The 20,913-nt window shown below is 31.5% G+C and overlaps 1 protein-coding gene across 1 annotated transcript in view; it reads right to left on the bottom strand.

Moving 5' to 3' along the window:
* Positions 1-2,147: 2,147 nt before the first annotated feature.
* The window catches only part of LOC150087365 (phosphatidylinositol 4-kinase type 2-beta-like), a 171,292-nt gene continuing 152,526 nt past the window's right edge, over positions 2,148-20,913 (bottom strand). The window contains exon 10 of the mRNA XM_090372025.1: positions 2,148-2,213. Coding sequence (XP_090228151.1) covers positions 2,181-2,213 — 33 coding nt within the window. The 3' untranslated portion in view covers positions 2,148-2,180. The remainder of the gene's footprint in view (positions 2,214-20,913) is intronic.

Below are 20,913 nucleotides of genomic sequence, written 5' to 3'. Positions count from 1 at the left end.
TATTATTCCATAATATGAGAGATGCCAAAAGATGTATAAAACTTAGATTCCATAAAGCCTTGGGCTAAGAGAATCTAACATTGTAAATAGTGCAAGCATCATGTGCATTGCTTATGCACATGATTTTGTGCATTGCTTATTTCAAGTGTAACGAGTAAGGTAACTTGTTGGGAAGGATTCACACTATGAAATATTCTTAAATCTTAATAATTAATATATAATTACTCTTAAATCCTAACTTAATTATATAGTCATATCGACAATATTTATTTTTGGTTAATTAATTTTTTTTATATATTTATTAATAAATTTATATAAATTTAGGAACCAACAATCTGTATTGGTGAGCCATCTCCAATGTCGCAAGTTACAAGTCATAAGAAAGATTTTGTTTATTATCATGGCTTTAAACCTCCAAAATCATGCATGGCTATTCGGGAATTCAAACCACCAACAGAACAATTTGCTGTTGATACCATTACGCGTACTAATTACACAGGAGACTATGCACCACCTGCTCAACAGATCGTGCCTATCACTAACCTTGGTCCAGGGCCAGGAGCAGTAGAGAGCATGACTAATTACAGAAAGGATTATCAACCACGTCCCAATCTTTGTCCAGCTGGACTAATCCAGGTCCATGGAAAAGATGCCGATCCTAGTTACAAATATATAGAAAGTACTTGTGGTCACGATTTTTATGAAAAGCAAAAGGAATGTGGCGATTATGGACCTTAAGTTGGTTTGTGAAACGTTATTTGTTAATGATGAATCACTTCTTTAGTTTCAGCATTTAAGCTTCTGAGATTAAAAAAAAAAAAAAAAAAATTGAAAAATGTAATGTTAAGTTCTTCAGATTGTAGTTTTCATATGACCAGATATTTTGTTATTCCACTTAAATGAAAGTTCTGATATTTAACTGTGATATGTAAAAGGTTCTTGTCTGAATGATCTTATTCATTTTTGAAATAAAGTTTCAAAATTAACATTTTATTACTTTGTTTGATTACTTGTAGCTGCAGAAGTGGTTTTCATTCTATCTGAAAATCTTTTATGGTCAGATTGCAACAAATTTTCCCAATAGGACAACATAAAATAAATGGCACATTGGACCTTGTATAAATTCTGAACCTATTTACTAAAAGCAGACGCTTATACATTAGACATTTTGCAGACATTCTTCCCCCATTTCTTCAGTAATCACTATCTTTTGCTGTACCATATCTTAACAAATTACTAATGAGAAAAATGTCTCGTTAGTGATTTGTAAAAATTATTGTGCTTGTCATTGCACAATAATTTTTACATCTTTTGTCCATGCTGTTCAAGATTATCTGGTTTGAAACTATGACCCTACCTTGGATCACTTTGCATAATGCAAAATAAATATAACTATTTATAACATCACTGATGCTTGTAGATTTTTATGGAAATTCAATTTTCACATCTTGAAACAAAGTCTCAGAAGCAAGTTGGAACACTAAACCACAGGACATGCATGGTAGTGAGTAAGTACGTGCCAGTGGCAAGTAGATACCTACTTGCCACCATGGTTTGCACAGCAAAGTCCTCAGTACCAACCCTCTAACACTCTTTACTACACTTGTATTAACTTTGGTTTTACAAAAAAGACATTCAAACAAAGTAATATGGAATTTTATACCAAAATTTCAAAGAAATAGTAGTGATCTTGTTAAATCTTCTAAAAGAGTAAAAGCTTTCAAGTTCATTACTGAAGAGTTACTCTCCATAACATCTATTAGATGCATTTTACAACCAGTTTAACTAACGCAGTAAAGGAACATGAGTCAATTAATCGAATTTTTCAATAACATGTTATTAAAAATGCTGAAAAATGGAACATTAAATTACATCAGCCATTTTTCAATGTTTTCATACAAGCAGTATGAAGAATATTTTTCAGATGACTTGGTAAATAAGAAAATTTCAGGAACCACTTTTCAAAAATTGAATTTGAAGTGATCTTTTTGCCATCTGAATAAACATGGGCTGCATTAGCAACGTTCATGAGAGAAAATAATCTCAGGTATAGATTTTTAAACTAGCTGAACTGATTCTTAACTATATCAAGCAATACTGCTGCAGTATTTTTTTTTTTTTTTACAATGAAACCAATAAATACTTACTAACAAGGCACAGGCAGGATAAATTATATGGTTTTAGTATGTTTCTTTCAGTTCAGAGGAGTCTACCTATGGAGTTAAACAAAGTACATGTTACGATATTGTTATTTATAGTTAAGTTTTAATTTTTATTGAAGAAAAGAACTAATGTTCAAGTGAGTGAGTAGAATATGAATTATTGAAATACTCTGTATTACTAATGTATTTTTAAAATTCTTGTTTTATTAAATGATTTATTGTACCAGTTATGTGATTAATATGTAAAAAAAAAAATACTAATAATCATGGGATACGACACCATTTTCACAGACTATTACAGCTGTAATAGTCTGTGAAAATGAAAAGTGACACTGATGTGCATTTGAAGCAGTAGTGTGTTCATTTGAAGCACATTTATAGGGATGTGACAATTGATGTGAGTACAGTTAGACATGTCAGTGATGGTGGTAATGGTTTGAAGGACATGCCAAGGCTAGGCCATTCTTGCACTGCAGAGATGGCAGAAAATAAGGAGAAAGTGGATAAACTGATTCATGAAAGCAGATACATTAAGGCCTGGGAAATATGTGCAAAGTGGGAATAGGCTTTCATACATGTTGAAGACAATTTTTGACAATCTGGAATATAGGAATGTCTGTTCCCTAAATGCTAATGCCAAATCACAAGGAACAGTGTTGAAAATGCTGATCTTCTGGAGCAATATGACAGCAATGGCTTTCTTGACAGCATCATCACTGATGATGAAACTTGAGTACATCAATATGAACTGGAGTTAAACAGTAATTTATGGAGTGGCAACACAAGGAGTCGCCGATAAAGAAGAAATTCAAGGCTCAACCATCTATTGGAAAAATCGTGTGTTCTATTTTTTTAGGACAAGAGAGGAGTTATCCTAGTGGATTTTCTGGAATAGGGACACATGGTAAATTCTGTTCTCTGTGCAGAAGCACCAAAGTAGCCAAAGATACAAAATGCAAGAGCGAAAGGAAAATTTCTCCATCAGATCCCATAACAAGAAAGATCACTCCAGAATTTGGATGAACTGTTTTGCCACATTCACATCCACTACTGTCCTGACATTGTGCCATCAGGCTTTCAGCTGTTTGTCCTTATGACGGAACACACAGGTCTTTTTATGGGGAGCACTTCACTGATGACAACGCTGTCAGCATGGTCATTGAGAAGTGGCACTTTGAGGCTGGTAGCAACTGTTATGGGGTCAGATACAGGCTCTGGTTCAGCAGTGGAGAAAATATATACAATGTGGTGGTGAATACAGTACATGAAAAATAAATTAAAGTACTTAGAGATTTTAAGTACATAACATACAACTTAAATTAGCATGCTACCAATAGTATCCAAGAAAAATTTGGAGATGAGAAGAACCCTTTTACTTATATTAAACAAGTTCTGCTTCAATACTTGCCATGAATCACTGAAATAATACATGAAACTTGATTTAAAAAGGACAAATGCACATCGTCATCAGTAACCAGTTGTTTGTTATTTAGAATATATATTTAAAATTCAGTACACAACATCAAACACAGCAAATAGCAAATGATCTTTTATTGCACATTTATTGTCAGGAATTTCAAGTACATAATTGTCAAGAATTCCTGGGTTATAATTGAGTTAAAATTATACGCAGTGATATATTTAAATATAGACAGGATTTAATCTGACACTATAAATAATACAAGATTGTTTCTTGGTCATCAATCAATAAACACAAAATTTGATAAGCACTTGATTGTAGTAGCTATTTTTTAATCACAAAGAGTAAAGTGTCATTTTTAAATGACCCTGCAATATTCTATTAGAAGATGCTGAAATTTTAAAGGCTTTTTGTCCAAGTTCATTGTGATACATTTGCTCTTTAGCAAATGCTTGAAACCTAATATTTGAGTTATACAAAGCTTTTGATTGACATTTTACAGTATCCAAGAATTATGCATAAAAAAAAAAAAAAGCTCAAGTTTACTGTTTATTTCTACTGCCATTTGTATAACTTCAGGTACAAAAACATTCCACTCTTACAATTATGGTACAAACTGTGTTCTGTAAATATCTGTGTTCTTTCAATAAAAAAAAAATAATAAAAATATATATATGTATATATATAATTTTCAAATAACCTAAATATTTCTATCCTACCCTGAAATAAATTCTATTACTAAGAACCAAGGTAACTTTTTGTAAACCAAAATAACAATATTTACAAGATGACTTTTACACACACACACATATTAACAATTTTATTATTATTTTTTTTAATGGACACACAATTTATCACAAATAAAAGTAATTTTTTTACAATAAATGAACCTAGAGATGCAGATGCATCTAATGTGTTTTTTTTTTTAAATAACAGACTCATCTCTAATAAACTGCTGCAAATTAAAAAGAAATTTAAAACTTATTATACATACTTTGCTGTAGGTGGCATGTACATCCATAAGTAGACATATCAATAAAAATATTAAATAGTTATAAAATTAAAGCACTATTGGAGATTAAGAAACCTGACTTCTTGGTTTTTGGTGAAGATCTCAATTTCTAGATTGGGCAGAACATAGGCATGAGAGCATAGCATAATATTCTGTACTAGTGAAGCACCAAAATTGGAAGTATTATTGTCAGACATGGAGAAGGGGTTTATTGAAGGGTCTGTGTGGACAGTTGATTCATGTTTTCATCGCTATCTCAAATACTAGATGGTTCAAAAGTATATAAGGTTTATCTACTTTATAAGGTAAGGTAGATAAGGTTTATCTATTAGTATGATATTTGCTAATTAAAAGGTTACCTGCATACCCTCTAGCTTTCAATGTTTTTTAATATTTCTTTAAAATTAAGTAATTAATGTGTGATATTTATTATTAAGCATTTGCATATGTTTTGAGAGACATGAGCATACCTGTCAAAACACATGGTTTTCTTCATCTGCTTCATGATGTGCAACACTAAACATAGCAATACATTTTTTTTCCCCTCTCCAGGAAATGTGCACTTAAAGTTTGTTCAAGTAAAGACCTAACTGTTCACATTTTAAACCAAAATATGTACTGTCTAAATTTCATTCTTGAAAAATAATACATAATAATTATTTCGCCCATTGATAACAACTCTGTGTTGTCTGAGAAAGAGTAAAGATGCCATCAGCATTTAGTTGATTCAATCCATTTAAAGTTGAGTAGTTTAATGAGATTTCCTTGAAAAATATATAAATAATATATAAAACAAGATTGCAACATATACCAAATATGTGATATACAAAAATATTCTTTCTATACATTCTTTATGAGTAGGTCATAGCCACCTGTGATTGCTTGGAGTCCATATTGATAAATTCAATAATTCATATTTTAAAAGCATAACATAAACTTAACTGAAATCCAAAAGACCAGTAAACTTTATATAAAACTGTTAAAAGACATGATTCTCAAAATCTTCCAAAAAACTCAAAGTTTACAGGCGTATATCGGTATATCTATAACAATTATCTTGAGTTATTAATCTTTGCAGTTATGACTATAACTGTTATCTATTTAAGATAATCAGATACCGAAAAAGCTGCCTGAGAATGTTTTCTCTTGAAGCTTAAGTTAATTCGATTAATAAAACCAGTACTGATCATCACCATAAACCAGTAAATTTTGGAAACTTGCTGCATTTCAATCCTATCATCCATATAAATATAAAAAGAACTACCACACACACACAATAGCTCTTTTTACAAATAGCTATTGTACAAAGGGCATCAGCACTCCTACATATACAAAAGCACTTCGCAAAATAGAGTATGTAGCCAATACAGTTATGAGCACCTCTCGCTAAGATCATATTACTGACTTAACCACAAAGGAAATTATTCCTAAACAGATTTCTCTGAATGCATGAGTATACATGAATGTATATATATACACATCAATTCATAATACTAAACTGAACTTCATAAGATTATAGATAGATAAACATCTCAGGATTAGCTTTTATAATGAATTATATCATATTAATTGAAAATCATCCACTAAACATTAAAAAACTTTACACTTTTGAACATCTGAGAGTTGAGGCCTTTAAAATATGAATTCTTTTTTTCCTATATGATAATAACACTTCTTATTCACAATATCTTCTGCTTCATAATCTGAAGGCCAACTGATGATTCAAAACTTCACTGAAAAATCATGGTTTTTTAACAGCCATTTAATATTCATACCGACACTTCCTACATGAAAGTTGTATGTAAATTTTACATTTCTTTTTTAATCCGCTACATTTCATATAACTGTAGCAGCTATTAAGGTGAGTCTATTTCACAAAAGTCAGATATAAGCTTAGCTGTCTTTCTAAATAAAAGTATGACAAAAAGTTCTACAAACAGTTCAAAGAATTAAATGAATCTAAAAAGGATGCCATACTTCTGGTTTCTGTAACTAGTAATAAAACAAGACAGAGTACACAATTTCATTAATAATTTTTTATCCATGTTCACAGTCATATCATATAACCATTAAAAAAAAGGCACACTAAACCTACTTATACAAGAGTAAGTTTGCAACGGAATTAATTCAAGGTTCAAGAATTAATTTGTTCTTTGCAATATGTTTTTTTTTGTTTTTTTGCATTAGTTGCTAAATTTCACACTGTGAGACTCTCCAAGATCTTAATTATGTCATTTTTGCTTAAATATTTTTTTCAGTTTAGAAAACTCATGGAAGATGAAGGAGTTGAAGATAATAACACACTCACATAAAATACCATATTATCCGTATTTTAAGTACCGTAGAGCATCAGTTATCTGGAATAATTAATGTAAGACCTCTTCCGGATAGCAAAATTTACTAAGATAATTGAACGTAAGGTAAAATTAAATAAATTATGTTATAATGTATTAAGGTAAAAGAAAAAGCCTTTAAATAACATGAAAAAAATGAATTTATTTAATTAAAATAATAATAACTAATACATAAAAATTAGCACATTTACATACGTATGTATATTCGAATAGGTATTTTACTGCAAATTTTATGTGGGAAAAAAATTTAAAGTAATTTTTTTAAAATAATGTTTGACCGTTTTTTTGTTGACTTTTTTTTTTCTGCTAAATCTCTCAAGTTCCTTAATAATATCAATTTGATTATATCGCATTCTTCCTAGTTTTATGCCCATTTCAGTGCTGTTTTTTTGCTGACATTTTACCCAAAAAAAAATGATAAATTACATAGTTTTGGGCCGATATTAATTTTACCGAATCTGGAGCTTATGAAATGAAGAGAACAAAATATGTCATGGAAAATTGGGTTCACGGAAGCTAATGACTAAACTCTATCACTCATGGTTTCTGAGAAAACCCATTAGTCCTAATTCAACATTTCACTAGATATACAATGTAAAACACAAATAGAAATACTCTCGTAGCATAAACATTTGTCTCAAATACTACCATTAATAATAATAAGAAGAAGAAAAATCAGCCTTTCAAATTATTCCGGTTAACTGACTTCTGGATAACCAATGTTCTACTGTAATACCTTATTTATTTTTTAAATAATTATTCTGGTGTTTCTTTTAAGCAAGGTATATGTGAGTATTGAGGCACTCACATATTAGTAGCATATGTATATGGCACTGATGGGGACAGGTTGCAATAAGATAAGGATATTAGGTCCAACCAGCTGAGCCTTGAGATTTATTTTTGTTGTTGTTTGGTTTTTAGAAGCATTAGCAGCTAAGGCCATATTGCTCTGGGGATATCTGGTGGTCATTCCCTGACCTTTCTGCATCCTCTGTATTTGGTGGTCACGGGCTCGAACCCCCGGTCTAATCAAGAAGCGTGTGCTACGCACTGCTGCTTCTGGCTATGGAGGCACTCTTGAGATTTATAATAAGTCAGCAAACTTTAGTTTGTGTCTAGGAAGAATTTAGTTGATAGTAATCAAATTAGATAAAAATATATGAGAAAGATCAATCTACCCAAAATGTGTTATTTTTATATCTCTTGTATTAAAATTTAGAAAATATTTTCAGGAATTATGCAAATTCTTTTAAAATTGAACCATAATAGAGAATGGCATATATGAGAGCAACTGCTAACCTACTGAAACATATATTAGAGTTTTCTAAAAATGTAGTCAAAATATTCAGGCCCTTAGCCACACCACCTCAACTTGATCACCTCACCTTTCATGTTGATTCGCTTCAAATGCAATGGAAAACCAAGTCAACAACAAGTGATGGGAGTCCATGGAGAATAATGGGTAGTGTGTGTGGCTGTTGAGGGCCTACACAGTGAGCCTGGGTCAAGACAGTATATGGACCAAGGATATCAATAGAAGAACTGCTAATTATAGTCAAAGATGGCACTCACTATTCGAATCAGCCAAACAACAGCTAATCCTCTCCCAAGTAAGACCAACTTACTGTGTGGGGGGGGGGATCGTTCCAAACATACTTTCCTTCTTTTAATAAAGGGCTTTGTAATCCCAAGGGATCATAAAAACACTTGAGAGAACAGTTCACACTGGATAAACTACTACTAATCCAAACTTTCATGCTATTCACAACTTATAGTTAAGAAAGACAAAAGACTGGTAGAACTGGATATAACAAACTGGCATATTCTGAGCATAGCAGACTAAGAAAATCTAGGAAATTAACCTTAGAGAGGAAAGATAATATAGTATTATTTTATTTCGATCAAGTGAAAGCCTGTATGGAATAGAGAAAGAACAGCTACACCTCAAATTAACAGAGAGAGGGAGATATCAACAGATGCAGTGACAGATAAAAAAAAAAAAAAAAAAAATGGTAGAATTTTATGTTATTCTTGACGATACATTAGAAGAATTGAGGTGAGAACAAAATTTAATCTTTGGAGACTTCAACAGAAGACTCCAGCTTAACTAGTGAAGAAATTGTCTTGCAATCAAAATGATATGGCTGAAGGAATACTCCCTTATTTATAAAAAGGGATGTGTGATTTCATAGAAATTACATTTCATCTATATGACATATGAAAGCACAAACTCAGCTATTCAATATTTGGCAAAGATAAATGGAGAGAAGGATTACAAAATTCTCTTTGTGAGACAAAGGAATCAAGACCTGAGTTGCATCACACATAAGAGATGTGGCATGGGAATTGCAGCTCCTAAAGAGTTGGCAAGATATGTACTGAGGATGGGCCAGAAAAGATGAATGACAGCAAGCACCAACTAATGGAGGTTGTTTCATTCATCCACAAGGAAGGCAGCACAATCCAGGATGGTAGCTGGCATGGTGAACAAATAAACTGAAGACGGTGGGACTGCTGTGGACAAGGATTTCCAGGGATAGTACAGTATGAAAAAGAATTTTCTTTCTGAGTCTATTCAATCTCTTTTTATGACATGGCTCAGAAAAGAGATTGAATGGTCTCTGAAAGTCATATACAAAACTGATAAAACAAAATTTTATCAAAGAAAAGCATTTGCTTTGAATAAGGAATCTGACCTAATCTGTAGGACAAATACCAAGGTTCCAACATCAAATTACAACTTTTTTTTTTAAATTGTTTACTATTTCATATAAATTTAAAACTTTAGCATCATCATGAAATAACATGATAACAATCATTAAACATAGCAAAACACAATTCTATTGAATTATTTTATACATTATTGTTGTAATATTCTTGATCGTATTATAATTTTATAGTAATTAATAACTAGCTGCATTTTATGTTTAAGACAATACAAATTTTAATTTCAAAATGAACAGTATTCGCACATCAATTGGAAGAAACAGACTAATAGAAGAAACTTATTAATAGGAACTGTTTAACCACACATAAAATACTCATGCCACAAATAAATGCTGATCCCTGAGATGATGAGATTAAAATTTTAAAGAAATATCTGAATGATTATCAGAAATATATGCATACTCAAAATCATGGAATGCATACAAGAGTAACAGGCCACTAATGGAGAGTGATTTATTAGTAAATGCTTAACTGAAAGGAAAGATTCTTTACAGGATTTGTCACCTAATTTGCCACCATTCATATTAAAAATATTATGTCATTGCTCACAGTAACTTCCAAATGTGTAGAACAGTGGGTAATATTACTGAAAAACAAAGGAAGTCCAATGTGCACATATCAAACTACTAATATAAGAGCTGAAGAGAAAGATTTTGATAACATTACAATAATAAAGAAATTTTACTGAATTACTTTACATGAGCAAACCATGCAAAGAAAAAAATTTTCTGTTTATACTCCGGCACGACAACCAAGTCAGTAGAGTTTACAATAAATCACCAATACAAATATTCATCGTATTTAGTAGTCACGGGCTTGAACCCCAGTCCACTCAAGGAACGTGTGCTATGCACTCTCGCTCCTGACCACTGGGCTACGTCAGGCCCAAATAACATCAGCAGTAAATGGAATGTTAGAAAAGTAAGATGGTAAGAAAATTTTAAACATATACTACCACAAAATTTTGAGCTTGTCACATGATCGTCTATATAAAGCAATTATTTAAATTTTTTAAAAATATCTAACATTAATGATGTAATATCCAGAAATTGATTTTCTCCCAATTTTCAAAAAAATTCAGAAAGTGCCATTCGAAAGTGTGAAAGTATAGATGCCCTGCAATAATTATTTAAAAATTTTTGCTACAGCCAAACTATTAGTTAACAATTTAAATTTTATTTTGCAAAAGAAAAAAAAGGTATAGAAAAAAAGAACAACAAAACAACATTAACCAGTTGAGAATTACCCACTCTTTTATAGACCAAAAAGAACAAGTATAAAGTGAACAGTTGATTTCTAGGAAAGATTTGGTACTTAAAAAAAAAAAAAAACTCTTAATTTAGTCCTAGGGTTAAACAGGAATGTGAGGACAATCAAGCCACCTAGAGCAGTGTTTCTCCTCGGGTAAGTTGTGAAAGAATTTAAAGTGGACCCTGAAAAAAATTAAGATTGGCTCAAATATTTTAAAGAGTAAAATGAACATGTAAATAAATGTATAAAAAGAAATATAGGCTATATGATTTATGCTGGGTTGTGAGATGTTTTTTTTTGAAGTTTAGGTAGGTTGTGTTATTAAAGAGGTTAAAAAACACTGATCTAGAAACTTGAGATTCTTTGAGCACTATCAAAAAAAGCTGCATTTCAGACTTCTCTTTCTCTTGTTTAAAAGTGATTGCATTCAGAAGATACACATTTAAAAAAAATTAAGCAAACAAACTTTTTGTATTAAAGTTCATAACAATTAATTTGCATAATTAGAATATATAAATCATGAATGTTTTATATTACAAATATCAAATTCTAAAAAAACACACATTCAGTATTGTACATAGTTATTTCTACATAATGAAAAGAGTCAAATATATTTCTAGTGATGGAATTTTAACAACTTTCAGAGAGAAATTAAAAATTTTTTCCACTTAGGAAGTCAGGAAAACCTATTATATAAACAGGCTTTAAAATTAGAGATTTTAAAACTTTCAGAATTAGCTGTTAGAAGATTTACTTTAGTTAATAACATAACAAATAAGTTAAACTTATTAATGGTATTAAGCATCTTTGGGAAAACAAGGACATTTCAGTAAACTCAAACTAAAGCTTAAAATTTTACAAACCAAGCAATATGATTTAGAAACATTTTCAGTATTACCAAGTTAAACTTTTGAATATATTTAACTACTCTGTGCTTAAAATTCATGAGAATAGTTAAAAGTTCAAATAGTGCAATAGTGATAAATGTGCATGTGTATTATCTATATAAGAAAGGGCTATATAAGCTTTCTGTTTTTTTTTTTTTGCATAGTATTGAAAGCTAGAATAGATAGTTTAAAAATTGGGGCTGATAAAAAAGAGCTGTCATTTCTAATGTAAAGAGGGTCAAAATAGTTTCTTAAACCATAAGATAATTTTTGTAAACTGGCAACATGATATATAACTAATTTTCTTCTTATTATAAAGTATTTTTAGAAGGCATTTGGTAATTTGTACATGGGGCGGGTGACTTATAAAGCTGGAAAAGTATGAAATACTAAAAATCACTACTATCATCCCACCACTGTGTGTGTGTGTGAGAGAGAGAGTGAGGGCTAGCACTGTGTACAGTATTTCCATGTATTTAATACCAATCTGCACTCATGTACAAAAATTTTAAATTACAATCACTGCACCTGTAATATTTACAATGCCAAAGAGAAGAGCATTTGCTATGCTGTTACCATCATAACCATACACATTTATGGATCTTAAATATTCTTTTAGCAGCATGCACAAGTATATCAAGAAAGGGAAATTGGTGAAATAATAAGCACTTCAACCTGTGGAGTGTAATCTGCCTTTAATTTCTTAAAGAATTTTAGAAAAGATCTTAATAAAGGATTTATTAATGATAAGTACTATGGGCTAATTATTAACAAGTAAGAAATGTGTAATCAAATTAACAACTCTATGTAAATGAAATCGCCATAAAGTTCTTAAAGCTTAAAATAATTTTTGTAAACTGGCAACGTGATATATAACTAATTTTCTTTTTATTATAAAGTATTTTCAGAAGGCATTTGATAATTTTTACATGGGGTGACTTATAAAGCTGGAAAAGTATGAAATACTAAAAACCACTACTATCAATTCCACCACTGTAAATTCAGTTTTAAGATCCAGTTTTAAGTTCTGCTGTTTTCAGAGTTACTGAAGAAGTGGTACAGTAAGTACTAGGAAATGTATGAGAATAATCTGTAATTCTTTAAGAAATTAAAGGCAGATTACATATCAAGCCAGTGAAGTGCTACTTCACTAATTTCCATATACAGTTAGTAGTATTATGTACTGTTTTACTTTATTTCTCCTATTTTTAATGAGACCCACAAACATCTATTATACATGCAATGCAACTAATTTTGTTCACATAACTGCATTTATAAATTACTGCAAAATATTAGTGCTTTACGAGTTATATTTAGATAAATTTTTTCATGGTAATCCACACTGATTAAATAGTCTTCCCCCATTTCTTATTGTTTTTAATATTAAACTTTATGCGAACAAAAATAACTAAAAGGGAAAGCAGTAATGTGACTAGTATAACAAATTAAAATTTTTCCACTGTATTTATTTGGATCTAGTAATGTGCCGCAATTTTCAGATTACCAAATTTAGAAAATTAACTCTCCACCTGAATTGTGCTACAAGACGTTTACAGAATAATAAAATACTGCTTACATTTTATAAAAAAAAATTGACAATATGCAGCGCATTTTGGATAAATTTAATAGCAGCTCATTTTGAATTACTTCTATGCTAAGATCTACCAGATATTCTTAAGAGTGTGGAAGGATATCTGATAACCAAAACACTGAGGGTGATAGGCTGAGCTGAGATGATTGTCTTAAAATTCCTCAAAGACATTATAATTGGAAATTTTGCATTTTCAAGCCTAATAAACTTTTACCATAATTTCTGAACAAAGAAATAACTGTATTCTTTTTATCTACTGAAAAATAATATTTCTTCACATTTTAATAAATACATCTAACTGCTGTTTTTCTCTCTAAAGATTGAGTCATCAAAAATTTAATATATTATTTCAAATCAGGGTTTATTAACCCATATGGTAGTGAACTCTGGAGGTCACTACCATAGCCTGAAAACTATTCTGTGGGTTCTGCTAGACTATTGAACATTAAAACTTCAGCATTAAACAATTTTGTCCTGAAGCCTTAAAAAGTCAAATACAGGAACTCCCCCGACTTACGTAATACTCGACTTACAGAAATTCAACTTTACGTAGTTTTTGCCAGCCGGTGCAAACTTAAAAAAATCGTGGAAACGTATTTTGCATCCCGTAGGAATAAATGGAGATATCATGAAAATATCGTAATGTGAACCCAATAACACATTGTTTTTTTAGTAATTCATTCCAAGACCTTGGAAGTTAAAATTTTCGCTATATAACTAAGCTATTTATCTCTGTAAAAGGTCATTTTTATAATAGAAATTACACTACACTTTCATCGTCTTGATATGTTCTGTTATAAGAATCAATTTTGAATGCCTTTGTGATATTTTTCTAAAATGCATTTCTGGAGGTCACTACCATAAAACAATAAAAACAATTTTCACTTTCTGGTTTATTGGACTTTTCTGTTAGTGCAATCTATTATAAACGAGTAGTAAACTCGATCTTATTGCATTTGCGATAATACCGATAATTGGAATTCTGAGGGTTTTTACGTTATTATGGTGAAATTGTGTTCCCCTTCACTGAAATCTTCAATCATAAAAAAAAAACAAATTTTCAGAAACTTCTCTTCATTCCTATTTAGGTATTACAATGATGAAGGGAAAGGGACCAATGGAAAGTACAAGTGCTGGCAGTGCCAGAAAACGAAACAAAATTGATTTAGAAATGAAGATGATTAATTAAGAAGTATGAAGCAGGACAAAGTTTATCATCTATTGCAAGGGAATTAGGTCTCAATGCTTCAACAGTGAATACAATTTTAAAGGACAGTGCACATATACACTGTCCTCAGATACACTGTTAATGGTTACCTGTTGTGTATCTTTTTATTAATAAAATAAAATAAAAATAAAATATAAAAGAACACGTCGAAGGATCAATGCACTTAAGATCACCAGTGATCAAAAACAGTGTTCAGGTGCTATATCGAAGACGGAACAGCTGTTAATAATAGGGATGAAAAATCAGATTCAGAAGCGAGTGCCCCTGAGTCCAATGACCATTCAAGCAAAAGCAATAAGTATTTATAAAGATATTAAGGATAAGTACAGCAGACCCCAACCCAAGTTTGTGGCAAGCAATGGGTGGTTTAATAGGTTTAAGCATTGTGCTGATTTCCACAACACTAAAGTATGCGGTGAAGTCACCAGTGCCGATGCCGCAGCTGCAGAGAAATTTTGTGATGTGTTGGAAAAAATTATTGATGAAGGCGGCTATTCAATGCAGCAAAACGTTGACGAGACTGCTCTGTATTGGAAAAAAATGCCGGATCGAACTTACATTGCCAAAGAGGAAAATACAATGCCAGGTTTCAAGACGTCAAAAGATTGAGCCACACTCTTGCTTGGGGCTAATGCAGTGGGAGATTACAGATTAAAACCACTGCTTGTGTACCACTCTGGAAATCCTTGTGCATTTAAGGGCATCAATTAAGCTATCCTACCCATGCATTTTCGATCGAACCAGCGAGCATGGATAACACTACCTTTCTTTGAGGATTGGTTTAAATGTTGCTTCATTCCCGAGGTTGAAAAATACTGTAAAGACAACGACGTTCCTTTCAAGATTTTGCTTCTATTAGATAATGCTCCTGGATGCATCTAGATGATTTCAATTCGAACGTGAGAGTCATATTTCTACCGCCAAACACGACTTCACTCATCCAACCTTTGGATCAGGGTGTTATTTCAAATTTAAAAGCATACTATTTATGCACAAAATTTGCTCAGGCATTGTCTGCAGTAGACGGTGAGAAAAATTTTGCATCAAGAGACTTTTGGAAATCTTACAATATTTACCATGCCATCTTAAACATTAATAAGGCCTGGGCAGAAATTACTAAAAGTTGTTTAAATGGCACATGGAAGAAAATATGCCCATGGCACGTAAAAGGCTTCAAAGGATTTGAAAAAGATGAATCATATGAAGAGGTTACAGATAAGACTGTAAAGGCTGCAGAGCTACTTCAAGTTGGAGGTTGTTGCCAAAGACGTGGAGGTTAATAGAGGAAGAAGAGAAGGAATTATCTAACAAAGAACTTATTGACTTGCAGGCAGCGATAGTGAAAGAAGAAAATGCCAGTGAAGCTCAAGATGAACCAAATGAGGAGCCAAGATGCTTCATCACCAGAGAGATGGCAATGGCATTTCGTGAAATTGCATCGGCAATGACGAGGTTTGAGAAAATGGATCCTGACAACAAACGATTCTTAAAAGTTAACAGAGGGGTGAGTGATATGCTTGCTTGCTACAACGAAATCTACAATGAAAAGAAAAAAGCCACTATCCAGTCATCCATTAATATGTTTTTTCATAAGGTTGAGTGGCCAACCCCTTCAAAATCTCCACAGCCCTCAACCTCTGCAGCGGCGTACTTATCAGCTGAAGATGTCAATTCTGGCAACGATGCTCGAGAGATAAAACTTACTGACGTTATGCCTGTCTCCCCTCTTTTTTTGTAATTTTATAATTTTTAAATTGCATGCTTTTGTAATTTTTCCTGCGCATGAGATAAAAAATTGAATAAATACAATAAATAATTCTATTTACATGTTCGTTGAACATGTAAACAGAATTATTTATTGTATTTATTTTCTTTTTTTGATTCAACCAATTCAGCGAGTACAGTTGCGAGTGCTGCACAAGCATGGGGGAAATTCCGACTTACGTAGCGTTCAGCGGAACGCAACTGTTACGTAAGTTGGTGAGTTCCTGTATAACTATTATAAATTAACTTTACATTTCATTAGTTTTTTTGCAACTCTGATAATAACGTCAACATCATTCACAACAAAAAGTTTCAAAAACAACTGAGTTTAATGACATTTATGAAGACAAAATATATGGAAAGCTAGCTGGATACTTAAATTAATAAAATATTACATTACAATGTTGCTGTAATGAAAGCTGACATGCTAAGTGATTCGATTTGCATTTGGAAATGTTATGTACATAATGGCTTTATACTTTCATGAATTTCCTTACTTCCTCTGTCAATTATATGGGGGGGGGGAATCAAAGATGAGGTACTCCATTTTCTTAATATTTCTTTGCTCAAATTACTTTACAACTGAAGATTGATGGTTCCTTCTCTTTTTTGAAATATATAAGTAACAGTAGGTTCCTGACTTACAAAAGCAATACACAGGAAACGTGTGTGCTGCTCAATTTATTCATTACAGACACATGGTACCATTCACAAGACCAGAACTTCTTGGTCACTGCGGTAATTCTGAAAGCATAAAAATCCATAAGGAGCTTCCAAAATGTGAATACCTGTAGAGGATTACTCACTGATATTAATTAACCATGAGACTTGGGGTCTGATCAAACAACCAATGATTTTTCCAAATGCCTTCATACTGTTTAGGCATTTCTAAGTGTTCCCAAACAGCACAAAGATTTCTGGCAGAAAATTTTGTACAATCTTAAGGAATGTAAAAACAAATATATCAGATAAGAAAAGTGGTGGGTTGATTTGTCCATGTTCATTGCATACATTGGGGTGTTCAACATTTGAAAGATGGTTTGCTGTTAGTGAAGAGAAAAAAACAAAACAAAACAAAACTTTTCAGTCATCTCCACAGCTAATTATAATTAATCCATTATAGCCCATTATTTTTGGGAAGATTTACTGAACTGACCCAGGAGATGTAACAAATTAAACAGGTCTCATTAATGGTTGAAAATTCTATGTATTCAAAACACAGTACACACCATTAATATAAATGGGGGAGAGATGCATATGCATACTATTCTGAAAAGTGTTATCCTTTAACATGACATTCAAGTTTCCAGTCTGTCTATATAGAATGCAACTTCATGTATCACCAGTAATGCATGTGAAAATTATGAATACTACTACTATTTTTATTAGCTATGGTATGTGCCTTCATTGATGATGATGGCACACACCCATTAGGTGTGCTATCATTACTGATGAAGTGAGTAGGTGAAGTGATGATGAGGTGAGGAGGAAAAGCTGTTTCAACGATTGTTAAATGTTTTTTTCATTTTCTTGCTTTTAACCATTTCTCTGGCATGCCCATAAAAATTTTGGGCAGATGTGTCAGTCTTAAAATTGAATTGTCCATATCTGGTACTTGCATCACACATTTTCGGTTGGTCTTGAGCACAAGTAAACACTCATTTACATTTAGCATTATATGTTTTGTCCATAAAATAGTTTATCCCCCCCCCCCAATGATTATAATTTGGCTACTGTTCATTTTTATCACTTGGCTCTATTTTTATCACTTCAATAACAAGCAACCTTTCACACAAATGCACAGAAAATTAATTTGTCATTTTGCTGTGTTTGTTTTGCAATTTAATTAATGTAAAATAAAAGAAAAAAAAATTAAATTTGAGCATTTCTTCTTAAATAGATATTCCAGTTGCTTTTATATCACTGATTTTTGTAACAAAAATTTCAGAGAATAGCTATCAAAAATGGTGTTAGTGAATCAGATTCTAGATCAACAGACATTTCCAATTTTTTGGATATCACTATTTCGGAAGAAAGATGACTTATATTGATGGTACTTATATCGAATGGAGGTCATATTGTTTCAAGATGGTGGATCAAAATAAAAATATCCCTGCAGCATGCCCTCATACCCATTCATAACATCTGTAACTTCTGTTTTGTTTCAATCAGACTGTAAACAAGAGAGTTCCAAACAGCTTCACCTATAATTCTAGTGGCAGCCATCTTGTTTCAAGGGTTTTGAATACCTCGGTGAGCATGTACTCCCTCTTACTCCTGTAAAAAATTTAAAAATTACATAAAAAAATTATTGTAAATTGGTCTGGATTGAACTGTAAATGAGTTCTAAACAGATGGCTCTTGTAACTAATGGTGACCACTTGTTTCAAGGTGGTTGATCTAAATAAAAATACCCAATGATAAGACTTGTAAACTGTTTTAATCAATCAGGCTGTAAACAGAAAAGTTCCAAACAAATTCATCTATAATTCCAGTGGTGGATATCATATTCCAAGACAGAAATTCTAAACAGAAATAACCCAGAGAGGGATGTACCTGACAGGTGTATTCCCCCCCCATTTCCCCAAAGAGTATTGTAATTTTGGTCAAGATCAGCATGAATTCTAAATAGGCAGCACTTATATTGAATAGCAGATAAAATAAAACAAAATAAAACCACAATTAAATATGCACATGTTGATGTGCATAGTTAATTTTGTCTTAATTGGGCTATGAACAGAAAGTTATTAGGCTGAGAGCACAGACAGGTTTTGGAAAGTAGACTAAAAACTTAATTTTTGAATGCCTTTTTGGAAAAAAACCCCAGCCATATAGGGGTTAATATATATATACCAACTTTCTGTCTATAATCATGTCTTCCATAGATATTAAAATCAGTTATTTTTTTTGCTAAGTAGCAAAAGGTTTCATACTGTTATGGAATTATCTGACTTTCAGGTCCTTTTTCATTATATTTGAAAAACAGTTTATATTCAGACTAAAAACTTTATAATAATCATAACTATGAACTGCAGAGACAAAATATTTAAAAATGATCTCTACAAAGAGCCTTCACACTACTATAAACATTACTCATACTGTGATTATATATATATATAAAAGGAAATTTGTAAAACTCATTTAAATATTAATTCAGTAAATGTAGTCACATTTATTTTAAACTATATTTCAATTTAGTATGCTGTTTGGTAAAAAAATCTCATTCTCATAGGAATATCTACACTGAATAAGCATACTAAAATTGTATGCTTATTACAATTTACATCAATATATATATTATTAATTTTAATAAAAGCTAGAATTTTTTTTTAAAAAGGAGGCTTTCTTATTTTTCATTGTGTTTCTGTCATTGGAAGGGTTTGAACAGCTTTCTGTCAGGTGACGAAACACGAAGATGAAAAAACTTTCATATTTTTCATAATTTTGAAAGGGCCAAAATAGCATTATTTATTTAATAATTTGGAAGAATCTTTTAACTGAACCCAACCAAATAATTAAAATTTGATATATTTATTATATGGGGAAATTTTTCTACAGATACAAGTTATGCATGACACAAAAGCTTTAATTTGAAATAGAAATAAAGGGTGCAATTATTTCTTACAATATCCTATTGCATAAAATAATCACATATGAAAACATTTGAAACAACTTAAATATCATGCCTCGCTGCAAAACTTTTGCAATCAACCGTCAGGGGATACTGAGGTCTCCAGTAAAGTGATAGCACTTGGGCATGTGATCCTTAGAAATGACTACTGTCCAAATTGCTGCCATCTGATGATGGAACCAATAAGTTCCAAAACCAGTCACAGCATGCCTTGAGTTTTTAATGGATAACAAATTCGCCTAATGGGTGTTGTTATCTGATTAAAAGTGACATTAGTCACTTTAGGTTGACTATATGAATAGCTGTAGTAATTTCTAAAGAGGACATGCCCAAGTGCTGTCACTGTCATTCAAAAGACCACAGCATATTGGTGGCTGAATGCAAAAGTTAATGCAGAAAAGCATTATGTTTGGATGTTTCAAATATTGCATTTGAAATGGCCCCTCTTATATTAATTATGTCACATATGAAAAAATATTCTTTTCAGTCTAAGTAATTAACAGTTATTTATCTAATTAAAAGAATTTGTCTTTGGAATAACATTAAAAATTTATTTTATTTTTAATAAGTTCTATGGGAAGAAATTAAAAAAAGAAAGAAAATAAAATGAAAAACACTATTTTTGGAAAAAAATCTTTACCAAATATAGTTTGTATATATTTAAGAAGTAAGAAAATCTTTAAATTATTATCATCACTGATTACTGAGCACCTATTCTACAGTTCATTACGTGTATAATGAAAATTAATCTTAAATTCATATTAAGATATGAATAAAGTTTGGACTATACAAAATTTGAGTGGCCAGGCATTATTCTGACTTTCAGTACCTTGTGAAAACAACCTGATGATTGGTCAGCTAGTGAAAATTACCACTTAAATTTGAA

The sequence above is a fragment of the Mastigoproctus giganteus genome, chromosome 4, assembly GCF_048544385.1.
Source record: "Mastigoproctus giganteus isolate SK-2022 chromosome 4, ASM4854438v1, whole genome shotgun sequence".
Taxonomy (NCBI): domain Eukaryota; kingdom Metazoa; phylum Arthropoda; class Arachnida; order Uropygi; family Thelyphonidae; genus Mastigoproctus; species Mastigoproctus giganteus.
This window is presented reverse-complemented; position numbering and strand designations above follow the sequence as displayed.